The 14,270-nt window shown below is 42.0% G+C and overlaps 2 protein-coding genes across 2 annotated transcripts in view; both read right to left on the reverse strand.

Moving 5' to 3' along the window:
• Positions 1-4,791, reverse strand: part of Ehd4 (EH domain containing 4) — an 89,989-nt gene extending 85,198 nt beyond the window's left edge. Inside the window, exon 1 of the mRNA XM_026392017.2 lies at positions 4,482-4,791. Coding sequence (XP_026247802.1) covers positions 4,482-4,717 — 236 coding nt within the window. The 5' untranslated portion in view covers positions 4,718-4,791. The remainder of the gene's footprint in view (positions 1-4,481) is intronic.
• Positions 4,792-11,052: 6,261 nt separating this feature from the next.
• Pla2g4e (phospholipase A2 group IVE) overlaps positions 11,053-14,270 on the reverse strand; it is a 67,967-nt gene continuing 64,749 nt past the window's right edge. Inside the window, exons 19-20 of the mRNA XM_077799472.1 lie at positions 13,427-13,610; positions 11,053-13,043 (exon numbers count right to left, since the gene is read on the reverse strand). Coding sequence (XP_077655598.1) covers positions 12,823-13,043; positions 13,427-13,610 — 405 coding nt within the window. The 3' untranslated portion in view covers positions 11,053-12,822. The remainder of the gene's footprint in view (positions 13,044-13,426; positions 13,611-14,270) is intronic.

Below are 14,270 nucleotides of genomic sequence, written 5' to 3' on the forward strand. Positions count from 1 at the left end.
TGCCCTATCTAGAGTTTGTCTATTCCTCCCATACTCCCTCTCCCTATTCTACTATGAATCAGTCTCCTTTATCAAAGAAAACATTCGGCATTTTTTTTTTGGGGGGGGGATTGGCTACTTCACTTAGCATTGTCTTCTCCAACTCCATCCATTTACCTGCAAATGCCATGATTTTATTCTCTTTTATTGCTGAGAAACATTCCATTATGTATATATGCCACATTTTTTTATCCATTTCTCTATTGAAGGGCATCCAGGTTGGTTCCACAGTTTAGCTATTGTGAATTGTGCTGCTATAAACATTAATGTGGCTGTGTCCCTATAGTATGCTGTTTTTAAGTCCTTTGGGTATAGACCAAGGAGAGGGATAGCTGGGTCAAATGGTGGTTCCATTCCCAATTTTCCAAGAAATCTCCATACTGCTTTCCATATTGGTTGCACCAATTTGCAATTCCACCAGCAGTGTATGAGTGTACCTTTTCCCCCACATCCTGGCCAACACTTATTGTTGTTTGTCTTCATAATAGCTGCCATTCTGATTGGAATGAGATGAAATCTTAGAGTGGTTTTGATTTGCATTTCTCTAATTGCTAGGGATAATGAACATTTTTTCATATATTTATTGATTGATTGTATAACATCTTCTGAGAAGTGTCTTTCCAGATCTTTGCTGAACTTTTGCAGGACCTGGGCTCTAGGGATGGGGACATCAGGATTGCTCTTCCTAAGTTTTTTTTTGGGGGGGTGGGGGATGGGGGTGTACTGGAAATTGAACCCAGGACCTCCTATATAGCAGGCAGGCATTAAATCCTCAGCCCTTTTTATTTTGAGATAAGGTTTGGCTAAATAGTCCAGGCAGACCTCAAATTTGGATCCTCCTGCCTTAGCTTCCACAGTAGCTGGGATTATAGGTATGTACTAGAGCACCCAGATTTCCTTTGGGTTTTAATCCCTTCTCAAACAGGGTGGGGTTATAATAATAATAGAATATTTTCTTTAAGAGAAAAGAAGGAAGCAAAATAATAGCAGAGTAGTTCTTCTTTCTATTAATGTTGCAGCAACAGCCCCAAGCAGTGGGCCTATCACTTCCTGATTCTTTGCTTTGTTCTAATCATACCTAAAAATTCTCCTTTATTGTCCCAAGCCCACTCCAGTTTTTGACCCTTTGTACTATCCATAAAACTTGTTTCTACGTTGCATGTGAGCCCCTGTCCTTTTCCCCTATTAAACACTATATTTAAGTGATAATATTTAAAGTTTTAAAACACAACTATATTATCAAGCATTTGTATAAGAAAATATTGATCATAGCTTGAGATTACTAACCTGAGTGCTATGAATAATGAACAGGTTTGTACACTGACCAGCATACACAGGGGGAAAACCATAGAGGGATTCATGATAGCTACTTGTTCTCCCTCTCTCATGTTTACTTAGTTCTTTTTGCCCTTGTGTTCCTTTAGCTTATTTCTACTTTGTTTTCTTTTTAGTATCCATTTTTCTTTTTAAATTATTGCACCAGGGCTAATTACAGAATTATGGAAATTTAAAAAATCAGAGGCCATTTGGTGTTGGAAGAGTGAATTGTTTCTTTCTTTTTTAATTTTATAGAAATACAATCATATACCAAAAAATGCACCCTTAAAATGCTATAGTCTTGAGCTGGGTATGTAGCTCAGAGACAGAGCATTTGCCTAGCATGGATGAGGTCCTGGGTTCCATCCCCAGCACCATAAAACAAAACAAAACCAAACAAAACCCCCTCAAGTTGTACAACTAACACATTATCCAATTTCAGAACATTTTTATCACTTTAAGAAGAAGCCCAGTAATAGTCTTCCTTCATTCCTTTTGTAAGCTGGATATTCAGTTGTCCCAGCACCACTTGTTGAAAAGACTATTCCTTCCCCTACTGAATTGTCAAATGGTTTTTGACAAGTTTCCCCTTGTCAAAAACCAACTGACCATAAACGTGAAGGTTTGGTCTTGGACACTCAATTGCATACCATTGGTCTACCTGTCTACCCTTCTGCCAGTGTTGAATGTATTGTTTGCATGGCTATACAGTAAGTTTTGAATCAGAAAGTATGAGTTCTCCAAATTTTGTTTTTTCAAGACTGTTTTACAGTTTTGGCTATCCTGGGTACATAAGAATTATAGAATCAGCCTGATAATTTCTGATCAAAAAACAATAACAAAAAAAGTGAATTACATTCTTAATAGAAAATGTGTTGAGACTATGAATAAATTTTGGGGAGTATTGCCATCTTAACAACATGTCTTCTAATCCAATGATACAGGATGTTTTTCCATTTATTTAGGTCTTCCTTAATCTCTTCCAATAACATTACATAGTTTTCAACATAGAAGTCTTGGTTGCTACTGTAAATGGAATTGCTTTTATTTTCCTTTGGGATTATCACCCCTGAGGTACCTCTTCAGTCCCCCATCTGAATCAAATTCATGTATCCTGAGGCCTCACCATGTTTCCTGTCCACACTGATTTTCTGAACCTCACAGGTCCACCTTACATCCATTGCCCAAGGACAAAGCCACTTAGCTCAGGGAAGATTTCAAGCACACTGGCTTCTTTTCAGGTTATTCTTCCCTCATCTATGGCCTGCATAGGGCTCCAGTACCTACTGAGAAGTAGTCAATTTGGATGTGGTTGCTAGGAGTTGAATCTCAGAACCCTTCTTAAAACTATACTTAGCTATTCCACAAAGTTTCCCCTAGATAATGAAACTCTTATAAGAATATAATGAAATAGTAATTTTGGGGGAAAAACTGATCCTTGTTCCCATGAATTGAGTTGTATTCCCCTACATCAAGTCTGCTTATTAATCAGGCTATGGGAGTGGAGAGAGGGTTGCATTGCTTCCAGGTTGGGACTCCCTAATTACACACAAGCACAACAGCAGACAAACAGGAAGAAGTGCCTGGGGTGCTGTGGACATGCCACTACTAAATTATATCAGTGTTATGCTCTTATTCAATGTATGCTCAAAAAAAAAAAATCCTCCTCCCACTCTTGTACAACTTGGTTGTAATACTTTATTATCCCAGCACTTATAAACTGGTATTACTAAGACCTCAAATGTACCATCTGTTTGTCATCTTTGGAAGAGCCAGTTATTGTAATATATTGATAGTTCATTTCTGAGTATCTGGGGTAACATATTTAATAATATGTTCACTTTACTAATAAACACCAAATAAAATAATTTTAACTTTATTTTCTTCAGTCTTCCTTCATAGTAAATTTACTGTCTAAAATTAAATTCCAGTACACTGTGTACTTGATTTGTGAGTTCATTCACAATGTATTTGCAGGCCTAGATTTAACATATTTCCTATAGTGACAACTACTTTATTTGTAGAAACTATGTAGGTCACTGGAGTGGAGAAAAAGAGGTCACTACTTAACAGAAATGGCATGTGTCCAAATATAGATGCAGTTTTCTAAACACCTGTTGATCATCAAATGATGAAGAGACTGTTAAAATTTCCAAAACCCTGGACCCAAAGCTTAAATGATCAGTCACTTTGTTTCAATTGATATGGAGTTTGACCCAGAAAAACAAGTCTTACCAAAAAAAAAAAAAAAAAAAAAAAAAAAAGAAGCTTTAATATTCTGGCTGCTTTAGAAATAAAATGATTTTAAAAGCAATCAGCTTCAATGTAAATTATTTCTTATCAAGTCACTCAGAGGAAGCTATAAGATTTGAACCACAGGGCAAGCACAGCAATAGCTTCCGGAGACACAGTAAGGAGAACAAATATTTTCAGTTGTCAAGGGTGAGCGGGAAGGGAATGATCCACCTAAGAAATGGAAACTAACAAATAGTAACTTGACACTCCCCCTTAGTTACACAGACTCGGGTAAAGAGGCTGTGCAAAAGCTGAACGAAGGCTGGACTCTGCGGGGGTGGGGACCGGGGCTTGGGCAATACCCTCTAATGTTGTGTTCATTCATTCATTACAGCTATGAGCCAGTCCCGTGCTAGGAACTTACCTGTCCAACTCTGACTCCATGGCCCATTCTGAATCCCACACCTCTGTCCCCATTTCCAGCCCTAGGCATCACTCCCTTATCAAGAAGATGCTTATTATACCGTCGCAATCCTTCCCTTTCCTGGGCCCCCAAGCCAGGGTGACAGAATTAAGCCAGCCAGAGGAACGCCTTTTCAACAGCAAGGAAGATGGACTCGAGCACGCAGGAGACGGGTTCCAGGGCCCCAGGCCGTGTGAGGAGGGCCACCTCGGACCTTAGGCGACCTCGCCCGGAGATGGGGCTGAGAGCACCGTGCTTCGAGGGGTACTGAGGTCAGATCGATACCGAAGGGGGAAGAAGTGGCGAGGGAGGAAGAGGCACCGTAGGTTGCGGGAGGGCGGTGGGAAGCTGGTGACCACACGCGCACGTGGGGAGGACCCGCCCAGGTGGTGGGGGAAGGGGCTCTGGCAGGGGCGAGGAGGATTACCTGATGAAGGTGGTCTTGCCAGTGCTGTACTGGCCCACCAGCAGGATCATGGGCTTGTTTTCGAAATCTGCGTCCTCCAGCGCAGGCGAGTGGAACTCGTGGAAGCGGTATGCCTCCTCCAGGGGCAACACCTTGCGCAGGTAGAGCGAGCGCAGGCCTCCGGTCACGGTCTGCACAGCGTCCGTGCCGCCCGAGCGCTCGCGCCCACCGGCTTGCCGCCCCATCCAGCTGAACATCCTGTAGCTTGTTAACGTTCCACGCTCACAACCAGCTTGGGGTTAGACCCTCGCTTCGCACTGAGCCGCCACAGCCGCACTCGCCGCAGCCCCGGCCTGGCCCCGCCTCGCCCCGCTACAGCCAATCTCCGGGCGATACGTCACGGGCGGACGTTCATTATTCAGAAGAACTTTCTGAGGTCCTTCCTCATTGGGTCTCTGCCACCGAGGGTGGAGGCATTAGCCAATGGGGAGGAGGCTCTTAATGAATTATTGATGACCAAGTCCTTCTTGAGGGCTGGGCGGGGAGAGGATGCAGCCTGGGCTGAGACGCGTCATCCGAAGGGCCTACTCTGTCACCGGGGCCCCACCTCTGGCCAGGTGGCATAGGCTTCCGGGCAAATCTGAACTGGCAAGGACTAGCCTCTGGAGACAGCTCTGTCTCCTGAGACGTTACTCTTTCCAAGCCTTTGGATGTTGATACTGAGGACGAAAAATTCAGAAAGCTGATGAGCAGGGTTTTTACTTGCCGCCGGCAGGTTACTCTAACCCTATTTTACTGGTGAAGATAATTGACATAATTGACAAAAATTGAAGGAAAGTGGACTTCAATCTATTTGGGTAGATATTTCTTCTACTTCGCCACTCTGCCTCCGTTAATTGTTAATTGTCAATCGATGGCCATTTTCCTTTAGTTTTCTATAAAACCGAAGATTCAGTAAATTTTTTCTGTAAAACCGAAGGTTCAGTCATCACCCTCATTATTACAGTATCCTCATTATTACAATCTAATTTCAACATACTGACATACAAGACACTTTTGTCCCTTCCTAGCTGTCTCTTTTCTAGATTAAAAGGACACTTACCTAAATAGGGATTGAGAAAAAATAATCAGTATCACCTTTAATATCCTAGGTTATGGTTTAAGAATATTTCTCAGTTGTTTTAGATGATTTCTTAAGTGTAATCAACAGGGTCATCTATATAAGAATAACCCGAGATGCTTGTTAAAATGCAGATTCACAGTCCACAGTCCAGACCTACTGAGTTAAAATATTGAGGAGAGAGGGAGTTCAACAAGTGCCCAGATATTCTGATATACCCTAAATTTGGGAAAATATGATGTTCTGCATTACTTACCCCCCACCCCCATGGTGAGGATCAACCCAGGACCTTAGGCAAGCACTCTACCACTGAGCTACACTCTCAGCTCCTATATTACTTTTTTTTTTTTTTAGTTATAGGTGGACACAATGTCTTTATTTTTTGCTTTATGTGGTGCTGAGGATCAAACCCAGTGCTTCACACATGCTAGGCGAGCACTCTACCTCTGAGCCATAACCCCAGCCCCCTACATTACTTCTTGAACTTGATAGAAATGCAGATTCAGTAGGTATGGGGTAGGGCCTAAGACTGCATCTCTAACAAGCTCCCAGCTTTTGCCAGTGCTGCACATAAACATTTATAATAGCTTTATTAATAATTGCCAAAATTTGGAAGCAACAAGATATACTTCAATAGGAGTATGGACAAATAAATTGTTATATATCTAGACAGAAAACTATTAGGGATATTAAGAAAATTTAGCAAGATTTCTGGATTCAAGATACACATACAGGGGGGCGCAATGCTGCATGTCTGTAATCCCAATGGTTTGGGAGGCTGAGGCAGGAGGATCTTGAATTCCAAGCCAGCCTCAACAACTTAGCAGGGCCCTAAGTAACTCAACACGACCCTGTCTATAAATAAAATATAGAAAAGAGCTGGAGATCTGGCTCAGTGGTTAAGTGTCCCTGGGTTCAAGTCCCAGTATAAAAAAAAAAAGTACAAAACCATCTATATTTCTATATATTAGAAACAATTGGACATTGAAATGCCAAAACAACAAAACTGTGAAATACTTAGTAATAAGCCTAATAAAAACAGGTATACCTATATATAGAGAACCACAAAACATTCTAAGAGAAATAAAAAGGCCTAAATACATTGTATTGAAGATTCAATATTGTTAAGATGTTAGTTTTAACCAAATTGATGTATAGATTCAGTGCAATAAAAATCCTAGCAATTTTTAATTTAGTAGAAATTGACAAAATGATTTTAAATTTCATATGTAGATGCTAAGGACTTACAACATCCAAAACAATTTTGAAAATTAAAAAGTAACATAATTGAAGGGCTTATACTATCTCATTTCAAGACTAATCAAGATATGGAAATCAAGATAATGCAGTAACTGATAGAAAGATAATCTAATATGTCATGCATCACTAATGATGTTTTGGTCAACAACAGGCCATGTATCACAACAGTGCTCTCATAAGATTATATCATCTAGTGACAGCATAGCCATCTTAGTTTGAATTGAAGAGCTCAGGGTATATCTCAGTGGTAGAGCATATGCTTAGCATTTAAGAGCCTGTATTCCATTCCCAACACCAAAACAAAACAAAAATATCACTAGAACAATAGAATATCTGTATACAAAAATTCAAGTTTTTATCCATACCTCACACTATGTGCAAAAATTAACTCAAAATGAACACTAGGCTTAAATGTAAAGTTAAAATCATAAAAAAATTTTGAAGAAGACATAGGAGACAATTTGTGTGACTTTGAGTTAAGGAAGGACTTTTTAGGGGACTGGGGATGTAGTTCAGTTGGTACAGCACTTGTCTCATATGCTCAAAACCCTGGATTCAGTCCCCAGCAACACACATGCATGCATGCAGACACATAAATTTCTAAATAACACTGAAAGCATAATTCATACAAAGAAAAAATTTGATAAATTGTACTTCATCAAAATTAATTCTGACCTTTGAAAGGACTATTAAGAGAATGGAAAGACAAGGTGAAGACTTATAGAATATATTTATAAATCACATATCTGATTAATGATTTGTACCCAGAATATATAAAGACATTTTAAAATTTAATAAGAAAGCAAACAATCCATTTTTTTAAAAATGGGAAAAAGATCAAGAGATACTTCACAAAAGAAGATATATAGTGGGCAAAGAAGCTCATGAAAAAATATTTAACATCACTAGTCATTGGGAAAATGCAAAGTGTGTGTGTGTGTGTGTGTGTGTGTGTGTGTGTGTGTGTATTTTGAAAAGGAAGGAAATGGTACAATACTTTGGCAGTTTCTTAAAAAGTTAATCACACACATACCACTTGACCCAGCAGGACAGAGCTAAAGAAGGATCTCAAAGGACATGAGAAAGCTTTTCTGGTGAAGGTTTTATTCATTACCTTGATTATGATGATGATTTCACAGTTGTATACATATGTCAAAATTCACCAGATTATGTACTTTAGGTATATGAAGTTGATTATATGTCAATTAGACCTTTATTAGTTGTTAAAAGTGCTTATAATTTTGACTTGGAAATTTACCCTGAAGAAATTTATCTTGAGAAATAGGAAATGTAAAGCTTTATCCAAGAGGCTGTTTATCAGCATAACATTTATAATAGCAAAAAGCTGTAACTAGTTGTCTTCCATGAAGGATTAGTTAAGCAAATAAATAAATCCTATTCAGTCATTGAAAATTGTGTCATATGTCATATGAGAAGACTATTAATGATCTGCAAAAATGTTTGGAGTATATTTTGAAGTAAAGAAAGGCTAGATTACAATGTATATGCAAATGCAATGGAAAACAGTATGGTGGTGCCTCAAAAAATTCAAATAAAATTATCATATGATCAAGCAATTCCACTTCTAGATGTATATCCCAAAGAGTGGAAAGCAGGGTCTCAAGGAAGTGTTTGTGCCCTCCAATTTACAGCAGCATTATTCACCATAGCCCAAAGTCAGAAACAACCCAAATGTCCATCAAAGGATGAATGGCTAAACAAAATGTTACATATATGTTATATTTATAAAAAGTATACATTTATCAGCTGAGGTTTATCTATATCTCTATATGACTGATATATGTATCAGTTGTAGAAATAACTGATATATATGTAAAAGCTTTGAAAAGGGAGGAAATTTTTACACATGCCACAACATGGGTGAAAATTTAGGACCTTACAGTAAGTGAAATAAACTAGGTTTTAAAAGACAAATATGGAGTTGAGGATGTAGCTCAGTGACTGAGCATGTACTTAGTGTGTTCAAAGACCTGGATAATCCCCAGCATCAAATGGAAAAGAAATACAAAAGATGAATATTGTGTGATTCCATTCACATGAGATTTCTAAAGTTGTCAAATTCATAGAAACAGTAGAGTAACGGCTATTAGGGGTTGGAAGGAGGAGAAATGGGGAGTTATTTAATGGGTATAGAGTTTCATTTTTGTAAACTGTAAAAGTTATGGAGGTCTGCTGCATTACTGAACTGTGCACTTAAAAATGGTTGCAATCGTAAATTTTGTGGGTTTTTTTTTTTTTTTTTTTTACCCTGAGTGCCATTTGAGAAGGCTGACCGTGCTGGGGATGCCACATGAAGGTGCTCTCATTGACAGTCCTAGCTGAACCCATCCTTCATTCATCCTGAATTTCCCAGCCCAAGCCCCAGCATACGAGCAAGGGAGTCATCCTGGAAGTGAATCTGTTAGCCCCAGTTTCTCCACACCCAGCCACCGAGTCATTCCAGAAGAGGCCCCAAACATGGAGCGGAGACCAGAAAGAAACCTTTCCAGATTCCTAAACCACAGAAATCTGTGAGCATAATAAAAAATCAATTATTTTATACCCTTTTGATTTGAGGGGGTTTGTTGCTTAGGAATAGATAGCAGGAACCACTGGAAATTCTTATCATCTTCAGATAAAAGTTTAGTTCTCTTTTACATAAAAGAAATCCAGAAATAAGCAGTCCATGTCTGATTTGGTGTTGTCATAGTCTGCAAAAACCAAGACCTCTTTATCCTCTCTGTTGCCTGGAATGCAAACCTAATGGGTGGAGCTCCAGCTGTGATGTTTGACAATCTTGGCAATCTTGAGGATGGCAAAAGAGAACTTAATGAAGCCTGGGTCTCTGATATGAAATAGAGAAATAAATATTTATTTTGCTTAAGCCACTGGAATTTTAGATCTTTAGGTTATATAGTGAAACTAATGTTAATGGGTACAGAATACACACACACACACACACACACACACACACATACACACACACAAATAGGGGAATGCATAGGAAGACTGAAATGTGTGTGTGTGAGAAGGAGAATATAGAGTGAGAATATAGAGTGAGAAGTTGGGAGAGCTAAGGAACCTGTGGAATATCAGCAGTTAAAGAGAAGTAGGGGAGGAGCAGCAGGAGGAAGGGTTCCTACCTTGCAGTGGGCAGAAATCCAGGACTGAAGTTGGCAGGTGTCCAAGTAACCTGGCCCTTCCCTGTGGAGGTGGTTGGGGTGCGAGCCCTGCTGTGTGCCCTTTTGTACATAACTCACATGCAGGCCTCCCACACAGGACCAGAAGGACACTCCTTGAAGTTTCAAGTCACTTTTGACTCCTTTTTATTGTCCCAGTACCTGCAACAGTAACTGGCAGGCAATACTTGTCTGCAAGCTAAATGGAATGGAACAGCCATTGCCATTGGCAAGGAAGTCATGGGAAGGGAGGGTCTCAGGGAGGAGGGAGTGGTCTGCAGTGCCAAGTGCTGAAAACAATTGAGTAAGATAAGAACTTGAAGGGCCGGTGGCATTTGGCTCCATGGAGGACATTGGCGACCTTGGAGAGAAGTGTTTTCCTGGGGATGTAGAGGCAAAAAACATACTGAATGGGCCTCAGCCAGGAAGGAGATGGGGAGACAGGATGGGTTGGAGGGATTGTTTTTATATTTTCTAGTTAATCGTGCTTCTAGGCAGAGTGCTGGGGACCTGAGAGAAAGCCTCCTGGACCTCTGCAGGTCATTATGCTTTCTCCTATCAGAGTTGATGACAAATCCGTCATTTTATTATCTAAGTCATTGTTTAATTTCTCATGTATTAAAATCTCTCCATGTCTCCCCTCTGCCCCAACCAAAACCCAAGTTTCAGAACAGAGACTGTTTATAGGCTGCTGGCACAAAGTAGGTGCTCTGTTGTTGCCAACTGCCTTTTCTTCCCCTCAATCAATTTCCTGAAAAACATCTGGGCTTGAAGCAGCTGACTTCATGTAAACAGAGGAGACCTCACCACAAGAAGTGGGACCCAGGGGTAGGAAATAAAGCCATCTGAGTTGGCATGGGGTGGAGATGGCCTGTTCCTGCCTCCAACAGTGGTGAGGAGGGGTCCTGGAGGGAGAAAAACATTATGGGAGCCAGACCCAGGATGAGGGCAGGAGCTACTCCCGTTTTGCATCCTCAGATAATGAACGCAGATGAACTGACAACCTTTAGCGACATGGCCATTTATTCTGTGTTCAAATAATACAATGATTTTATTAACTTCATTTGCATGTTCTGATGAATTCAATGCATGGCTAACTTCACCTTACAACAACCAAGTCCGTAGCTTGGTATGTTCTGATTGCTGGGGAGCCTGTTCCCTATAGCTGCCTGCTCTGGTGGAGGAAAGGGCAACATTTCAGGTTAGCCTCACCTGGGTGGGGACCAGTTTTGCAGGTCTAGAAGCCCTGTTTATCAGTGGCTCAAGAGAGTCAATGGATTCATGCTTTCCAAGGTTATGGGAGAAAGTAGCATAAATTCATGCTCCAAATTTTAACACACAAAGAATCATCTGGGCAGGGTGGGGATGGGGCTGAGTCTCCTTGCAATGCAGTTTCCATTCCTCATGGTTGGGTGGGACCTGTGAGTCTGCATTTCTAACCAACACCACATCACACTGAGTATGAGGAAGTAAATGGGAGCCCATTTTTTTCTAAATTTTGGGTACCTGTCACCACTTTCCCAACAACCAGAGGACTATTCAAGGAGCATGGATGTCCAGAAAGAGAGTGGTGCCTTCCAAGCTTGCTGGGCTTCACTTGGACCACATGTCCTTCTGCCCTTTTGGCTTCACCTTCTATCTGGTGAAGGCATCCTCGTGGCTCAGCTTGCACCTTTCTTCAGTGAAGTCCCCAGCCTGCAGATGTTATGTTGATTATGTTGATTGAGCTTCTCTGTGTCCTAGGGCTTTTCCAGCAACTTGGTGAGAAGCTATCTCTCAGGATGAGTTCTCTCTCCTCACCTTTCTGAGCTCATCCTTGATAGTTTGGTTCTGAGTCAATCGCCAAAAACTAGGATGTCCTGATTGGGGTGTTTACATGATAAATAAGAGGAATCACACTTAGAAAGAAATAATCTCTTCTGGAAGCCAGAGTGATACGGTGGTAAGAGCTGAGAGGTGCTGCTGGGGCAAGTTCAACAGTGAGCATCAGCCATGCTGGCCAGCATGGCCCACCTGGAGCGATTTACCTGTGGCCTGCCTAGACCTCCCTGAATTGCATCCCAGATCCTTGTCTGTGAGCCTGAGCCGCAGAATTGGCTTTGCTTGGCATTTCATGGAGGTGGATACTTTGCCTGGTGTGGATCATGTGTATCACCAGCCCAGGGTGGCTGGACAGGTTACACTAACGTGGGTCACCTCTTTGGCTTTATGGTGGTAGAGACCAGTATGTCTCTAGCTCTCCATCTAGAGACACCTGGCCTAGCTTCTAGCTTCAGGCTTCCTACTAATACCTTGATTCATAAAAATAAAAAAAAATCAAAAAATGTTATTGATTATAAAAATAATAAGAATGCAATTATTATCTTAAATTTTAAAAAGTATTTTTCCAGAGAAACCCAGAGTACTTTTCAGTCTTCCTGAGCATTCCCCTAGGCCTGCCATGGGAGGAGGAAGAGGAGTTAGAGAGGGTAGGGCTGTTGGACAGCCTCCACTTCCTGTTCTGAGTCTGAAATTTCTTGGAAACCAGCCAGTTTCTGCTTTTCACACTTGAGGTATGCGTGGGAGCTTGTGGCCTTCCCTGCGGGAAAGTGGTAAAATAAATTCCTAGGAGTATAAAACCCCAATATGGCTCCTGGTTATGTTCCTTTGTTTCTCTCCCCTTTTTAAAATGTTTCTTTTTTATAGGAAGCCCAGGCCAGCCTGCCTGCACCACTTGGCCAGAGAGCTGGGCTACCTGCACAGGCCACAGAGTCCGGGCCACTGACAGGAGAAGCAGACACAGGATGGACGGGCTGCCAGGGGCTTAGGAAGGACACTGGTTCTTGAAACGTTTCTTCCTTTCCACTGCCAGCCTCAGAGACTGAAGGAGCTTGTCTTTGTTATTCAGGATGTTGTACTCAGAGAGTTTCACCAGTTTGTCAAAGGCAGCCTCCGTATAGGTCAGTTCCTTGGTGGCGTAGGGGGAGTGGGGGCCATAAATATCCACCTGGCCCAGGTCCATCTCCTCAGGGCTCCTCTCCACACCTGGGGGCAGCAGAGGGACTCACTGGAGACTCTTACTATGTCAGGTTGTAAGGATTTGTTTCCACCTCCTTCCCCCGGCCCACCCTGCATGCGCTAACAGACATATCTGCATGAAAACACGGACAGCACGCACACTCACATGCTTACCCGCACCCTCTAAGCTCCTTGGGGTCCATCTTAGGACTCTCCTGGCACCAAACAGTGCCAGGCACATAGTTGGATGTCAATGAGTGTTGAAGGACTAAAAGAGTTGGAGATGACATTTCCAACTGTCCAAAGGTTGGCTCAGCCAGCCTGACGGGTTAGTGCTATCAGGACACTTCCACAGTCTAAAGACAAGAGCCAGCAGGTGCTGGGGACAGAGTCAGATAGAGGCGGCTCACCCGGTGCCTTGTACTTCTGGAAGGTGTCATTGATGAGTGGGAAGAAAGCCACGATGGGGGCATCGGGGTCCTGGGGATGTTCCAGCAGGTAGCACTCCTTGAGACTGCCATCCTCATCCTGGAGCTCATAGCCGGGGAAGGGGATGTTCTGCGTGGTGCAGTACTCGCAGGTTTGTTTCAGGGGCTAGAATATCACCAGAGGACGTGTTTGAGATTGGAGGGCTGGGGATGGACAAGACACACAGAGTCCATGGACCCAGCTTCCTGACTTCTCTAGCTAACAATTCCAGTTCCCAACTGATTGCCCAGTTTGGATACATTTAGAAAAAAGCAGGTCAGGACAAAAAACCTGAGGCAGTAGGTTGGTACACCTGTAGCTTTGAGCTCCTTCCCAGGAAGGATGTTGATGATGTTTCACCCAATACAGACCTGGGCAGGCTGTGGGTGTGACAGTGACTGGAGCTGGCCATGTACAGGTGTGGCAGGTCAGGCTCCTGTGGATATGCATGGTTTTTAGAACTGACAAGTGTCACAGGGCTGGACTCTGAAATGTGCCTTTAAAAATGTGATGTGGGCTGGGGCTGTAACTCAGTGGAAGAGCACTTGCCTAGCACGTGTGAGGCATGGGGTTCCATCCTTAGCATCACATGAAAATAAATCAATAAAATATTGTGTCCATCTACAACTAAAAATATTTTTAAAGAAATGTGATGCAACAGAAAGAGTACTGGACTTAGTTCCACACCTGTTAAATAGCTCATTTTCTGTGTGACATTGAGCAAGTCACTTACCCTCCCTACGGCTCAGTTTTCTCATCTGTAACACTGGGATAATAGCAGCTGTG

The sequence above is a fragment of the Urocitellus parryii genome, chromosome 6 (genome assembly GCF_045843805.1).
Source record: "Urocitellus parryii isolate mUroPar1 chromosome 6, mUroPar1.hap1, whole genome shotgun sequence".
In the NCBI taxonomy this organism is placed as follows: Eukaryota; Metazoa; Chordata; class Mammalia; order Rodentia; family Sciuridae; genus Urocitellus; species Urocitellus parryii.